Source organism: Monodelphis domestica, chromosome 7 (assembly GCF_027887165.1).
Source record: "Monodelphis domestica isolate mMonDom1 chromosome 7, mMonDom1.pri, whole genome shotgun sequence".
In the NCBI taxonomy this organism is placed as follows: domain Eukaryota; kingdom Metazoa; phylum Chordata; class Mammalia; order Didelphimorphia; family Didelphidae; genus Monodelphis; species Monodelphis domestica.
In genome coordinates this window covers 90909649-90925865 of record NC_077233.1, presented here as the reverse complement: position 1 = coordinate 90925865, position 16217 = coordinate 90909649, and the positions used below count along the sequence as shown (strand labels likewise).

The following is a 16217-nucleotide window of genomic DNA, read 5'->3' as shown; positions in this document are numbered from 1 at the left end:
GCATTAGTGTCCCAACTTTGCCACATCCCCTCCAACATTTATTAATTTCCTTTGCTGTCATGTTAGCCAATCTGTTAGGTGTGAGGTGGTACCTCAGAGTTGTTTTAATTTGCCTTTCTCTAATCAGGAGGGATTTAGAATACTTTTTCATGTGCTTATTGTTAGTTTTAATATCATCCTGTGAAAACTGCCTATTCATGTCCTTTGCCCATTTATCAGTTGGGGAACCTCTCCTCTCTTAATTATTCTCCCAGCATTCAGTTTCTCCTATCTCAAATTTGCCTTTCTCCCAGTTACCAAATTGACATACATCAGTTACAGGTCTGACCATATCATGACTGTTTAAGAAACTTCAGTAATTCCCCATTGCCACTAGGATAAAATACAAACGCCTCCTCTGATTTCACATTCATTTTCCCACTACTTCATGTTGAAATCAAATTGTTACTGTACCTCATGTATGACATTCTATCTCCCACATTTGTATAAGTGGTCCTCCATCATGGAATGCTTTTCCTCTTCACCTTTAACTCCTAGAATCCCTAGCTCTCTTCAAGATTCAGGTCAAGTCCTGTCATTTATGAGGTCTTTCTGAATCCCTTAGTTGTAAGTGTCCCCTACCTCTACCCAAAGTACTTTCTTCTATTTCGCGTCTACTTATATATTTATATGTTGTTTCTCTCCCCCAGTTGAATGTAAGTTCCTTGAGATCAAGGATTGTTTTGTTTTTGTCTTTGTATATACAGTGTCTTCCACTGTTCCTAGTGAATAAACTCTTAAAGAACTGAATGGTTAGTATTCACAACAACCCTATAAGTCAGTTAGCACAATTTTGTTTGTTTTTTTAAACCCTTCCCTCCCCAATACTGTGTATTAGTTCCATGGCAGAAGAGAGGCAAGGGCTAGGCAATGGAGGTTAAATGACTTGTCCTGGGACCCATAGCTAGGAAATGCCTGAAGTCAGATTTGAATCCAGGACCTCCTGTCTCTCTAGGCCTGACTCAAATCAATGAGCCATCTAATTGCCCCCAAGCACAAGTTTTACAGATACATAAAATGGGACTGAGAGGTTTAGTGACTTATCCATGATCACACAGCTAGTAAGGGTCTGAGCAGAAATTTGTATGTAGATCTCCTGACTCCAAATCGAACTTTCTGGCTACTATGGCATATTACTACTAATGATGACAATGTGATGATTTTGTGTATGTGTGAATAGGATTGACCATCCTCACATTGAAAACCCATAGAGGATATTCTCTGGTAGACATCACTGGCTTTTTGTGCTTAGTTTGGCACATTCTCTCCCAGCTATCTTGCTCCTGTCCATAAGAAAGAGAGAGACAGGGAAGAAGCCAGGATTTGGGGCCTTAGCTGGGTTAGAGGAGATTTAAGTGGAGGCTCTCTGACAAGGCTGCCCCTATTTAGTTTCTCAGGGATCAAAAGGGGGAAGGCATGAGGACACATTTCCAGGAATATGAATAGATGTATGTGGAGAATCTGCACACAGTAGGCATGCAGTGAGAGTTGACCCTTGATATATCTACGTGCCATCCTGCCTGTGAGGGCACGAGTATGTGTACGTGTGCCTGCTTCTCTCTGGCTCCCTGGGCATCCAGTTGAAAGTGCACTTCTGTATGTGCATGACTGCACACACAAATAAATCCCCAAGGCTGTCCCTTCCCCATCTCTAAGACACAGGCATTCACATCATAAATGAAGACTAATTCCAGGGATCTTAGGTTCAGTTCTAGTTTGTGCAGGAGAGGGAAAAGGGCAAAGCATGACTGATATGTCAAATTATCTAAGGTCACAGGAGCAGTTCCATTATCAGGAAAGTGGGCTTTCCTTCTTAGAACTTGGGTGGGGCCCAGAGGTCAGCAAGAAACATTTGGGCTCTTGTGGGGGGTGGAGCAGAGATAACCCATAGAAGGTCTGGCCAGCCAAGGCTTAAGGGAACTAAAATACTGCATGTTTGGAAGCTTCTTGCTGAATTGGACAGAGAGGAGAGAAGGGCTTAAGGGATGAAGACAGCAAGTCAGTGTTGCCATAACTACCACCCAAGCATCCCTGAACTGAAGGGAAATGAAAACAAGGACCTCTCCAGAATTTAACCACTGAGAAAACAGGGAATTCTGGTAAGAGTGTTTCAGGAAGAAGGCTGAAGTTCCACTTCAGTTCCACCCTCAGTTCTTATGGTCTGGGCACCTATCACTCCAGAGCTGGATTATTCACTGTCACATAACTCTATTCCCTTGCTCTACCCTGGGCATGATTGGGCAAAAGCCTTAGGTTTGAATCTTGCTCCGCTATTTATTTTCTGTGTGATGTTGGGAAATTCAGCTTGCAAGTTTGAGCCTCAGTTTCCTCATATCTCGTGGAGGAGTTGGATTAAATTATCTCTCAATTTCCTTCCAATTCTAAAGCCTATGGTCCTCAGTGCAGCTAGGTAGCCCAGTGGATAGAGTGCTAGACCTGGAGTTGGGAATTGGTTCTAATCTGGCCTCGGATACTTCCTGGCTGTATAACCCTGAACAAGTCACTTAACCCCCATTGCCTAGCCTTTGCCACTCTTCTTAGAAGATACTCTGCCTGATACTAAGGCAGAAAGTAAGGGTTAAAAAAATAAAAATAAAAAATGAATCATCTAACCCATCCTTCATTGCCTGGCTTTAGGAAGGCACTAACCTTGTTTCCCAGTAATCCTTTCTAAGTATTTATCAAGAAGCCTCTTTAACCTTTAACCTTTAACCTAGGATAGGATGACTTTGTTCCCACATATGCCAGGCAGCCAGCCCCAATGTTCTCCAGTCCAACTTCCGAAGGAATCTAATAATCCTATGTTTGAGCTCTCCTAACTTCACTTGAAAATTATTAATTATCTATTAATGTGTTGGGTAATGAATATGGCCCCCTCTACTTCTATCGCCTGTCCTGAAGTTAGAATAGATCTTATTTTCTATATTAAAGTTGAAAAGTTTATTCTCAAGAGCTCCAAGATATGCCTTTCTACCAGTCTGTTCCTAGGTCTGAGTTGATACAGTCCCCTTTTTTTCTCCTTTCAGTCATACAATTAATTTGTGGTCTATCTGCTTCCCTCCCCAATAAAATTTCTCAGGAAAAGGCCCTACTATTTAGTCATACATACCTTAATGAATCAATAAAGCAGACTTTTGTTAAGTAAGCATTTACTATGTTCTAGGCACCATGGGGATATGAAGAAAAAGCCAAATCAGTCCCTGCCCTCCAGGACAACTCAACAATTCCACTAGAATGTGGACAATTACCAGATACAGGGACAACATGTAAATAAATACAAGATATGTACAAAGTAGATGGAAAGTAACCTTAGAGAGGAAGGCATCAACAGCATGGCGGAGGGTGGGGACTGGAATATCCTCCTACAGAAGGTAATGTTTTGGGGCAGCTGAATGGCTCAGTGGATTGAGTGCCAGGCCTAGAGATAGGAGGTCCTGGGTTCAAATCTGACCTCAGGCACTTCCCAGCTGTGTGACCCTGGGCAAGTCACTTAACCCCCATTTCCTAGCCCTTACCACTCTTCTGCCTTGGAGCCAATACACAGTATTGATTCTAAGACAGCAGGTAAGGGTTTAAAAATAAAAGGTAATATTTTAGTTGAGTTTTGAAGGAAGCTATGGCTTTTAAGAGGAAAGATGGGAAGAGGAGAGACAGAATTCTGCCATGGGGGACTACCATGTTCAAAAGCTCAGAGATGGGAATTGGAGAATCTTGTATGAGAAATGGTGGTCAGTCAGTATGGATAGGTTGAAGAGTGCACAAAGGAGAATAATGTAAATGGGTTTCTTGATTTCTTGTTGTTGCTGTTGAGTTATTTCAGATGTGTCCAATGCTTCATGACCCCATTTCCATCTTCAGCTCATTTTACAGATGAGAAAACTGAGGCAAACAGGGTTAAGTGACTTGCCCAGGGTTACACAGCTAGGAAGTGTTTGAAGCTAGATTTGAACTTGGATTTTTCCTGACTCCAGGACCGACATTCTATCTACTGGGTCATCTAGCTGCCTTTTGATTTCATAGAATATTAGCTATGAAAAAAAATAAATTTATTAGATTATATAGTCTAACTTCTAAATTTTACACATGGGGAAACTGATCCCTAACGGGAGAGAAATGGATTTGCCTAGAGTTGAGCAATGAGTTAGGCCCGGACTTCCAGAGGCCTGGCTTCTAGGTGTATGAGCAAGGTGGGCAAACATTCAGTGCACAGCACTGAAGAGAATATGCACGTGGTAAGGAATGTTTTCAAAGGTGATATTTAATAAAAGTATATATTTTTAATGCCTGAGCATTCCTCTCTCCAGGGCACGTATTTATTTTGGGTTAGGTATGTTAATCATGCAAGTTCAAAGCTTCTGATGGTGGCAGATTGGGGGAGGGCAATAATGTACAGGGTGGGGGGTACCATTTTCAAACCTTGCCCAGGTTTACAGATGCATTGTCTCAGCTCTTCGCTGGGATTGGCATAATCAGCTCAATCTCTGCTTGTCTCTTAGAAAAGAGATTTCCCCTCTGTCCTCCTGCAAGCAGGAAGAGGAGGTAGACGTCCTCTTTTCCCCAGGGGTCCAACAAAACTGAGGGCAGGGGGTCTGACGGGCTGGGGAGCAGTCCACTCTGTGAGGATGGTCTGTGCCTAGGCTTAGGAAAAAGTTGCACGCATGACTCTGTGTTTGAACTTACTGCTGGTCCAAAGTACACACTCACAAAAGAACCTTTAAAATCTCCTACTGGCCAAAGCCTGGGGTTTTTGCAGCATAAGATAGAAAAGCATCTGCTCCTGTTCTTGGTCACCCCAGTCTTTGATATTTGCCATTTACTCTTTCATTCAATGTTGTTCACTGCCCCATTTCTAGGTTCTTAGATTCAAAGCTGGAAGAGACTGGGGAGGCCACTGAATCCAGTATTACAGATGGGAGAATAGAAGTACAAAGGTTAAATGACTTTACCAGGGTCACACATATTTAAGTATAGGAGGTAGGATTTGAATCCAGGTCTTCCTCTGGTATTTTACCCTTAATTCCCTGGTATTTTCTCTTACTCTATTTGCCTTAATTTCTTGCTTACTTTATGTTCCACCCCCTGGTATTTACTCAATTCTGTGTTACCCAATTTACCCTTACTAACTCTTCATGTCTTAGTATTTACCCCTATTCCCTGCTATTTGCTCCCATTCTAATATTTGCCAGTTACTTTGATTTGGGGCATTTTTATCCAACTTCTTGGCATTTGCCACCTTTTCCCTCATAATTTGATCCCATTGCTCATACTTGACATGATTACTCTTCTTTAATACATTCCACTCCAATTCCCTGGTATTTGTCCCCATTTTATGTTATTTACCCACATTTCCTGGCTCTGTCCTTTGGTATTTATTTACCTCCTTTGCTTTTTCATTTGCCCCTCCTACACACTGGTTAAATGTTCCTAAGGTGTGCTGAACTGGGAGGAGCCACACTCACCACTCTTCCTCCCATGGCTTCTTCTTATCCCTACTTATCCCTTAACATGAATTCTTTGTGATTTACTGCCTCCAAGGCCAATGAAGTCTTGCATGGTTCTGAACAGAGCTATGGCAGAAGTACTTGCAGGAAGGAAGCTAGGTCATGGTCCCTTGGCTGATTGGCTAGATTCTGGGTTGGAGCCCTTGGGTGTTATGAAAGTGTAGCCATGTTCTCTAGATCTGGAGAGGTGAAAAGCTTGGAGATCTCCCCCACAATCCTGCATGCCATCAGAAAGGAAGGATCCTCTCCCTCTGTCCCCACCCCCCAGCTATGAGTCATTTGGCATGCTGTGTGGGTTATTACTTTGTGTTTGAAATCTCCATAGCAACAAGCTGGCAATCAAGGGTAATTGTGCTGATTGCCAGGGCAACGGGGCAAATCCCAGAGAAGAAGCAGCTCCTTGGGCCCTAAAGGTCCTGGCCAGTTGTCCTGTAGGGGGAAGAAGACGGATTTCCATTTCTTGTGGGCACCAGCCCCTTTGTGACCCCAAATCAGGAGCTGTAGGGGAAACCCAGTCTGCTAGGAATGTGTTGGGTGGGGGGGTCATAATTTTCCAAAGGACTGAAGATACCAGGTTTGATGATAAGACCCTATCTTTCCTCTCACATCTGGTGGGGATTGAAGGATGAGTCCAGATGGAGAGAATGGAATAGAGTTGGGAAGAGTTGTTTCACAAGCAAGTTAGGGAAAAGAAGAGAAGATCCTCTGTCCGGTATGGTTGGAGCACTTGGTAGCAAAGTCATGCCGTTATGCCTCTTGAAGCCCTGTCCCCCCCTCACTGGAATCCTATGACCCTAAGAGATACCCAGAGACCCAGAGTCCTCTTTGACTCCCACAGTAACTTTATGCTCCCATGACTATCACAGGTGGTACTTATAGATGGCCCACGGGCCTTCTTCCTGATATTCCTCTCTGCTCAACCAGAGAGTCTGGAAGGAATCAAGGGAGGCCATGATGGAACCTCCTAGCCAGGCAGCCATGGCACGGTGAGGCAAGGATAAGACGTTTGCTGTGGACCCTAGTTCTTGCTGGACCCTTTCGGAGAAACCATTGAGCAGAGTGGTCCCACCTTCCAGAACCACGTTAGCCAACAGTTGGTCTTGCAAGTGTGGCTCCAGCTGGCTAATGCTAATCTGAGCCAGCTCAGGTAGACTGGGCTGATTGAGGCCCAGGACATCAGGCTTGAACAAGGCCTCAGGGCAGCGGAACCGTTCAGCCCCAAGGGAGAGGATATGCTTGTCTGGAAGGACAAAGTCAAGCCGGTTCTTGCTCTCTAGTTGGCAGAGTTCAGAGACCATGTCGAGGGTCACATAACAGCAGGTTTCCTTCATATGGGTCAGAACATCGATCTTGGGTGGTGGCTGCCCACCAGCCAAAAGTAGCTGGGAGAGGTATTCAGAGAGGTCTTTCCCAGCCACATCCAGTCGGTAAAGGTTCAGGGGTGCCAGTTCACCTGTGATAATGGGAGCCACATAGGAAGTGCCATGCCCGCTGCCCATGACAAGTCCTGTGGTACGCCCATAGGCATAGAGGCTGAGTAATGCCTGATGGACAGTTTGCATGGCAGGTACCCCAAAATTTTCAAACAAGAGCTCAACTACCTTCTCACGATTGGTACGAGGGGAGACTGGTGAATCAGCCACCAGAACAGCTAATTCTTGGGGCTCCACACACAATTTGCTATAGAAGATGTGATTCCAGAGGACTTCTAGGGCATCCCAGTCAGTGACCACCCCACGGATCAGTGTAGAGCAAGCTGCCTCTGCTTCCTCTGTGATATAGTAGGGGGTTTTGTCCCCTTCAGAGTTCAGGTGCCTCCCCACCCTGGTAGGCACTATAGCCCGAGTACGATCCTCCCCCGCCAAACCACACTTGCTGTAGCCTGTTCCTGTGTCTATCACCACAGCAGCCAAGTTTTTGTAGGAGGCTGTTGTGTGGCTTGAGGTCATTTGGGCAGGGGGGCGCTCTTGGAAATCAGCGGTGGAGACTAGCTCATGATGGGAACCTTGGAAAGACCCATAGTGTTTGACCATTGAATGGTTTTCACTTGACTCTGTGAGGGAATATTTTACACAATGAGGTCCCTTTTCCACCTCAGTCATGGGCAATATCTTGTAAGTGACACCAGGTCGGCAGTAGGTGGTAAAGGGCAGAGTCTTAGCAGTGGATTTTCCATAGCTGACCTTGCCATCCACATTTTGAGTCGACTTAGTGTTAGTACTCTGGCTTGCCATGACCTGAGATGTCCCGTCCTTTCCAGTATAGACATAGATTTCTGATGAAATGGGCACCCTTGATACACCTACATGAGTGGGTAGAGGCACAGATGAATTTTTATTTTCCATTGAAGAATGGATATCACCTACATTGTTGGTCATTGTAGGTGCAATTAATTCCTTGATGAGTTGGGAATCAGTTAGGACAGGCTCAGTACTGTTTTTTCTGGAGACTTCAGCTATATTAGAAATACTCTCTGTCGTACTGATCTCACTGAAAGAGACCATGTTCCCTTCCTCTTTATTTGAACTGTAGGAGAATGATTCCTGGTATTGGCTATCATATGTGGTACAATTGCTGGGCTCCTTCATTGATAAACTCTTGGAGATGTCTGATGATAGTATGGCCCAGGAGGATGTAGGATTACCCTTGTCTGGTGCTGTCGGGGGCCAGTGGGTTTCCTTCTGTTTGGTTAGAATATTTTGCCCAACAAAATAGATTGGATCCAGGGGTATAGGACCACTAAGCAGTCCAATTTTTGTGGCCACAGGTTTTATAGACTTTCCCCTCTCTTCCAGGTCTGCATTGCTGTTCCTTGTGACTGACTTTGAGATTTCCCTGTCTCTGACCTTAGATGTTTGGGAGGGACTTGATCTGGTAGCCCAAGATTGGTCTTTGCTAGGACATTCAACCTTCTGGGAGCTAGTGGTCTGGGTAGCTGGAGATTGAGGACAGACCACCTTGTCCATGATGTAGAAGGGCTGTGCCTCTAGGGGAAGGCTCCTGTGGGTCTCCTTGCAGTGAGCCTCCCCATGGAAGTTAGTTCCCTCACACACAACCCCAAATTTGGCTTGACTAGTGCATATGCCTAATATCATGCCTTTCTTGTTTGGCTGGTAGGAGCCCAGCGTATAGGAAGCCTGAAATTGACTGGGTTGTCTAGAACAGAGGTCCTGGCCATCCATGCTGCATGTGACCATGGGGTAATGGAGCCTCTTTTGTCTTTAATGTAGATGGCCTGGTTCTCAGAGTTGGAGCCCTGTATAAATTCTTCATTAGTAGATACCATGCAAATGTCTATGTCTTTGTCGATCTGCCCAGCCTTGGTAGGGGTGATGGCAAAAATGACTTTGGGGTTCAGATTTTGGGAGTAAATGGAGCTTGGATTTTTGATGTTGGACTTCTTGATGGTTTTGGCTCCACTGGAAAGAAGGTTGTAGTTGGGATGAGAGTGTATAAACTCTCTCCCCAATGTGGTTGGAGGCTCTTTAGGAGTGAGCATCCTACCTTAGACATTATCATGGGCAATGTCATGGACACCCCTGGAGGAGCTGTCATAGGCATTACCGTGGATACCAATGACATTGGTATAGGTATCATGGGTAACGTCATGGACAACATAGGCCTGCCTCTCCAGGTATTGCCTTATTTTTGTCCTTAGCTAGTGGAAGAAGTCTTGGCTTGTGGTAGGACTGGCAATGATTCCTAGTCTGACCTTTAATTGAGTGTTCCATCAATGTGCATGGCAAAGTTGAGTTGTCTATTATCTCCAACAGTGGACTATTTCTCTTAGCCAGAGTTGACAGAGTCCCCTCAAGAAGTTGATTCTAAAGTGCTAAGGTCACTCAAGGATTCATTAGCCTGGGCCCTCAACAAGAAGTCAAGATAATGCTAAGATCCAAAGATCCATCAGTGGCTTGGTGACTGAAGACGAACTCCTTCTTCCTTGCCCCCAAATCCCACCTAATGTTGGCTTTCCATACAAGAGGCAATTACTTGTCATAATCCGGTTCTAATATTTGACTCTGGTTTGTTCTTCCCTGGCTGGAGTATAAAATCTTTCTAGAAGCACTTATTCCTATAGTCTAGGAGGCTGACATTGGTTTTGGGGATAGGCAAAGGCTGTGAAAGACCAAGACAATGTAGTTGGAAATTTACCTCCTTTAGTGGCCCATCCACCCTCCCCATTTGAAACTCTTCATTTTATTACCCTGGATCTTTTATGTTCAGTGCTGTCCTCTCTTCTATGATTTGCCCAGGGTCACAACTGGTAAGTGATAGAGCTGAGCTTAGGATGGGGCCCCAGCACTTAGCATAGTGCCTGGCATGTAGTAAATGCTTAAAAAGTGTTTATTGACTGCTTGACTGGCTGACTTGACTCCAAATTTTCTGGTTCCCAAATCCAAGATTCTTTTTGAAGTGTTCTACTTCCTTGTGTAACCTGTGATCCCATAAATATTGGCTAAATTGAGGAGCAAGAAAAGAAAATTCTGACTAATTCCAGTGGCTCTTTCCCAGAGGTTGAGATCTCCTCTCCATAAGGTTACCCTTTGACAAAGTGCAAAATTGTTTTGTCCTGAATTGAAAAATCTTTGTTTGCTGATTTAGGACTCTCTTATACACTTGAAATATATGGGCTTGGTCTTCAAAGGTGGTCTGTGTGACCAACCTGGGCAAGTCACTTAACCCTATTTGCTTCAGTTTCTTCATTTGTAAACTGAGATAGAAAAGGAAATGGCGAGCCAGTATCTTTGCCAAGAAAATCCCAAATAGGGTCATGAAAAATCAGACATAGCTAAAAGGATTGAACAATAACAACAAGAGCTGTTAAAATAAACCTCTCACCTTGAAATGGAGGAAGGGGACTAATATAATCAGTTTGCCAGTCAGGGCCAAGTGTGACAAGGAAATCACTTTAACAGACTGATATATATTAATTTAAGGTTCTCAACGTCCTTGTAAGACGGATTATACTGAAAAAATATGTCTCCCATCTTTTTTGTTACTAGAAAAGGATCTTGTTCATATGTGGGGATATTTCGTGTAAATTCATTGATTTCTTGGGGAGTAAACGGTATCCTATGTCTTAAAGTCACCACATCCCCATTCCGTCCTATTTCAGGTACTTCTCTTAGAGGAAACAGGCCTCTAGTTGAATTTTGTACCTGTGGGTCAGTTTGACAAGGACAGGTTTCTCTAGGAGGACAAGATCTCCTTTGCATTGGAATTTGGTTTTCTGTAGGAGAGGGAACATGAGAAACTGGGCTTGCAGGGGAAGGGTTTTGGGGATTAAATTCAGTCAAGATTTGCACTGCACGAGAGAAGCAGTCTGTTAACTGGGCTATAGGGAAGGTGTTTTCCATCTCTATTTCAGGGAAGGAAGTTTCCTCATTCAAAGGTTCAGAAACAGGTCTGTTTCTGGTAGAGTGGGTGTTTTCCAATTGATCCTGTAAGATCAAGAGTCATATGGAATCATGCCATAGCAAGCTTTCAAAAGCAGATGTTTCTATTGCCAAGAGGAGACGATATAGCCACACATTATCTTTACAGAACATATGGTTCCATGCTTATTGATGTAGCATTATGACCTTCATGTCCATATTGATAATAGACCCAGTCTCCAATCTCTGCTATTTTCACCAATCACATTATTCAGTCTAGCAGGATAGAGAATGTATACGATGTCTCTGATGGATACTAGTATGCCCTTCAAACAACTCTGCATCTGAAAACATCAGCAAAAGTCTGTCATTGGTCCTGACTCCAAAGTGAGGAGATTTTAATTGTCCAGTTCTATTTTCTCCAGACCTCAGATTACTCAGCTCCACCTATGGTCACTACCTAAGAATCAGTATGAAAGAAATATTGCCTGTCCCCATCCCTCCTGGCTCTCATTCAGTAGCCATATAGCTCAGAGGTTGGCTCACTGGGAGGACTTGCCAGGATTCTGGTACCTCAGGGAGTCTCTTACTATTGGATTAATGGCCATTGAGGTCCAGTGGTGTATGCCTCTCGCAGAATTGTGAGGTCCCTCAGGACACCAGAAAAAATAGCATTCCCCAAAAGCTAAGTTCTTATAGGTAGGGATCAATGGGGCTAATAATAGAATAAGCAAAGTGCTAGGGCTAGAATGGGTGGAAGGGGTCAGCTTTTGGCAAAGTCACAATCTGTTCATGAAGGGCAACTAACATCTAAGGGGTCTATGGGAGCTTGATCTTGGATGTACCATTTCTATTTAACAATGGAGGGCTCCCCATCTTGTTAGGGACCATCTTACATTATTCAACTCCTAATGGGAAATGTAATGAAGGGTAATAGTATGACCTTGCATCACCAGTTCAGTAGTAATGAGGGCACAACAATAGGCAAACAACTGCTTTTCAAAGGAGTGGCCCCTTTAGGGAGCTTATAACTCCAAAACCCTAATTGTCATTGAATTTAGTCACTTCTTGGTACCCACTGAAGGCTCCATTTAGTCTTGTCCTTCTAGAACCCCTAAGAACATTGGATCATAGGGACCCAGGAAAAGAGACTGCTGGATAGTTCACATTAACTTTTTCCAGAGCTAAATAGCCTGTTCCAAGTTCCACTCCAAAGAGGTGGACATGGGAGTGACTAGTTAAATAGGGACCATCAAAATACCCAGGTGAAAAAAAATGGAGCCTCTAAAATTAAAGAGATTGAAGTCTCGGGCAGAAAGGAAACCAAATCAAGGACTCCAAAAAAGGCTTTCCCCTCTCCCTTTAAGGGAAACCAGACAAGCTTGCATAAAATAGTGCCAACTTGCATCTCAACTATCTTAACTATCTTCTCCCCTCACAAAAGTGACTCCTGTTTTTTACATCTAGAACTCTTCATCTTCAAGCTCTGGTCCTTACTGAACATCTCTGCCTGGTTGGCTCATCTACACTTCAAACTCAACACATCCAAAACAGAACTCTCACTTTGCCCCTAAAGCTACCCCTCCTAATTCCCCTATTTCTGTCCAGGGTACTCCCATTCCTTCATTTACTCAAGTTTTTCCCCTTAGAGGTCATTCTCAAATCTTCATTCCCACTTCTCCTGCCATATCCAATCAGTTACCAAGTATCTTCCATTTCACTTACTCAGTATCTCTCCTGTCTGATCCCTTCTCTCATATCACAATCACCTTAGAAAAGGTCTTCATTACCCCTTGCCTATTGTTATTGAAATAGCTTCCTCATTGGTTTCTCTGAATAGTCAGTCTCTTCGCTTTTTAATCTAGCCTCTCTACATATGAAAGCTAGGGTGATATAAATAATATTGCCTGACTCCTCTACTCAAGAAGCTTCAATGGCTCCCCATTTATACAGGTGATGAAACACAAACTTATTTGTTTGGCAGTTCCCTTGAATTTATTCTGTGCTACAACCATATATCCTATTTTTGCTTGTTTGTGAATATGTTGTTTCCCAAAAGAATATAAGCCTCTTGAGAGCAGAATTCTTATTTTTGTTTTTATATCTATAATACCTAGTCCTGCATATTAGTAGGCAATACATGTTTTTTAATTGGTAGAGAAAGGAATGGAGGGCCTTTTTCATAAGGAGGAAGTAGATGGGGCCCTAAGTGTACTTCTTAGCTCCTGCCTCCTACTTCCTAATCCATCTTCCCTTCCCTTCCCCATGACCCTCTCATTTGGAAAATCCCTTCTCAAGATCCCACTCCCTCCCTCTATCCCACTGGTGAGTTCCTCCCAGACCCTCCACTTTGTATAGGGCTCCAGTCTGATCTACCTTTATTTCCCTCCAGCCCTTTTTCTGACTTCCTCTGAATTTCAAATCCATGCCCCTGTCCAGGGTACCTTTATTTCTATAGTTGAACCTTACACTGCCTTTTTTTTTTAAAGCATTCTTTCATAAGCTCCTTGAAGGCAGGGACTTTCTTGTTAGCTTGTATTTGTATTTGTGTTTGTATCTCCTCAGCTTAGCACACTGCCTGGCACTTAATAAATGCTTCTTTCCTTCCTTCCGAGGAATCCCCAACTAAATAAGGAGACGGAAGGTAGGTAGGGTCCCTTTAAGTTCCAGTATTGATTCTGATACTCATGGTCAAATGTAAGTCATCTAAACTTTAGGGTTCTCATTTTCAAAAATGGTCTCTCTCTTAGAGATGCTGTGAAGAGATCACTAGAAATCGCAAAGTGCTCTACGAAAAGGTGTTGTGGTTATCATTACATCTTATGGTGTAGTGCAATGAGCACTATATTTGGGGTCAGAATAGTTATTCTGTTGTTCAGTTGTGTTTGACATTTTGTGACCCAGGGACCATACTGTCTCTGGGGTTTTCTTGACAAAGATATAGGGATGATTTGCCATTTCCTTCTCCAGCAGATTAAGTCAGGCAGAGGTTAAGTGACTTGCCCAAAGTCCCACAGTTGCTAAGTGCTTGAGACCTGATTTGAACTCCATCTCCTGAACAACCTAGCTGCTTCCTAGACAAAAAGGTTAAGTGATTTGCCCAGCCTCACACAGTAAGTACCTGAGATAGGATTTGAACTCAGGTCTTCCTGACTCTAGGCCAGTCAACTCTATCCACTGAGCCATCTGGGTGCCTCAGAGTCAGAGACCCAGATTCAAATCCCAGCTCATATCCTACATATTACCTTATGTAACCTTTACTAACCACTTAACCTTTAAGGGCCTCAGTTTCCCCATTTGTAATATGGAGTATTGAAGCAGATGATTTTTAAAGTCCATTCCAGTATTAAATCCTCTGGTCTTTTACCCTGGGCTTTAGGAATTTCTACCCTGGAAACAGGGTGGTGGTTGTTATTGGTTCCCTTCCCCCATGCCTTGCCCAGTTGTTCTCCAAAGTGGTATTTACATGAAGGCTAAAAATGGCAACTCTTCAACCCAACGTCCAGGGTGTACTGCTATGGGATACCAGGGGACTAAGGCCAGCAGCAGAAGAGATGCTGAATTTGCATCTCCATAATTGGAGCAATTTAGCTAATCCCTGATTCAGCCTCCTCTCCTGCTCTCCTCCCCTCCTGCTCGGCCCTTCCTGTCTCTCCAGTTTCTCGCTGGATTTTTCTTTAAGTAAGAAACTGGGGCAGTTCAAGACTCTGTGTCACGGCTGTTTAAGCCATTTTAAAGGCCTAGCTCAGAGGAACAAAGATAGGAATAGATGCCCAGTTCTTCCTCTCCCAGCTAATCCCATTTGCCACCCATCTGCTTGACTTCTGCCCAGACACCTTTCCCTTCACCCCTCTTCCCTTTACTTTGCAGGTCCCTTGTCTGCCCCTCCTTACCAATCTACTTCTTTGCCAAACCCCGATACACTTGCCCCTTGAGTTTAGGTCTCCTTCCTGAGCAGCTCCCGTGGCTACTAACCCTTTCCCCCTATTCCCTCTGCATGCTATTATTCCCTTACCCAGCAGCCCCATCTGCTATGGGACTGCCAGCTTCCTGACCACCGATCCCTTCCTGGAAAGGACTCTTGTTTGCCAGACCCACTAGGCCTTGGTCTGCTGATTCTCTGCCCACCAGCCAATTTCTGTTGCCAGACTTCTTCCTGCCATTCCTTGCCCACTGTCCCTTACCTGCCAACCCTAGCCTTCGGTGCCATCCCCATACCTGGACTCACAAGCAAAGGAACACAAAATGATGTGGCTGGTCGTCTGGGATTCTCAGGTCATTGCTGGGGGCTTGCCACCCACTTCCCTACTTAGTAAGGCTCTGGGATGACAGTAGAGTCCTTCTGGTCCCTCCAGAGGATAGATTATCCATACATCTCAGGATTAGGAAGAAATACATTTTCCACTGGACCCTCCTCACCGTATGTCTTTGTGGTCTTTACTGGCCTGATCTCCAAAGGATGCCCTCAGACTGTGTGTTTGTCCTGGGCCAGAAGCTTTTTGTATGAACAAATTCCAGCATCCTTTTTTCCTTTTTGTTCTTTTTTTTTTAACCCTTACCTTCTGCCTTAGAATCAATACTGAGTATTGGTTCCAAGGAAGAAGAGTAATAAGGGCTAAGCAGTGGGGGTTAAGTGACTTGACCAGGGTCATGCTGCTAGGAAATGTCTGGGGTTAGATTTGAACCCAGGTCCTTCTATCTCTAGGCTTGGCTCTCCATCCACTGAGCCACCCAGCTGCCCCCTCCAGCATCCTTTTAAGAGGATAATGAATATCCTTAAAGCAGAGATAATAGTCAGATTCAGGCTTGGAAAGATGGAGGAGCTGAAGCAATTTCAGTTGACTCCCCATCTCTTTCACCCTCTGACTCCTTCCAGTCCTGCCTAGTGGAGCCCATGACATTCCTACTCGCCTCCGAACGTACCAAGATGGTAGCCCTGAAGGCAGCTTCTGGAGCCACTGTCTGGATGTCCCACCAAAATTAGAACCTGTGATGTTGCCCACTAAAAGCCCCGGTTTTAGAATCAGAGAATCTGGAGTCTGTTTGAGATACTTTCCTCTCCACAGTCTTGTGAGGGAAGGAGGAGTATGTTATTCCCATTTATTTTATGAATAAAGAACTTAAGAGAAGTCAAGTCATTTCCCCACAGCCCATAATAACAAGTGCTGGAGCAAGGATCTGACCCCAGCTTTCCCGGCCCCATGGCTACTCTAGGAGTCTTCTTTCTTGGTGAAGCGTTGTCAGCATGTCATCTCCCATGAAGCTCCAGGACCACCAAAGACCCACCCAAAGCACCAGC

The 16217-nt window shown here is 44.3% G+C and overlaps 1 protein-coding gene and 1 long non-coding RNA gene across 5 annotated transcripts in view; one reads left to right on the top strand and one right to left on the bottom strand.

Annotated features, from left to right (window-relative positions):
• Positions 1–4279: 4279 nt before the first annotated feature.
• Positions 4280–9047, bottom strand: LOC100028132 (uncharacterized). 2 transcript variants are annotated; one of them, XM_007499873.3, is made up of 2 exons: positions 5499–9047; positions 4280–4677 (listed from the first exon to the last, which is right to left on the bottom strand). In XM_007499873.3, exon 1 carries the CDS (start codon positions 8735–8737, stop codon positions 6401–6403), a length of 2337 nt encoding a protein of 778 aa, XP_007499935.2. In that variant the 5' UTR covers positions 8738–9047; the 3' UTR covers positions 4280–4677; positions 5499–6400. The 2 variants fall into 2 exon arrangements, with proteins under 2 accessions (XP_007499935.2, XP_056661026.1); XM_056805048.1 differs by having other exon boundaries at positions 4280–4672.
• The window catches only part of LOC103101679 (uncharacterized), a 26545-nt gene continuing 16265 nt past the window's right edge, over positions 5938–16217 (top strand). For all 3 annotated transcript variants that reach the window (XR_001623728.2, XR_008913470.1, XR_008913469.1), the window contains exon 1: positions 5938–6252. This is a non-coding gene — a long non-coding RNA (uncharacterized LOC103101679). The remainder of the gene's footprint in view (positions 6253–16217) is intronic.

Coding starts and splice junctions, on each gene's coding strand:
- LOC100028132 (XM_007499873.3), bottom strand. CDS start 8,737: ATGGTCACATGCAGCATGGATGGCCAGGACCTCTGTTCTAGACAACCC.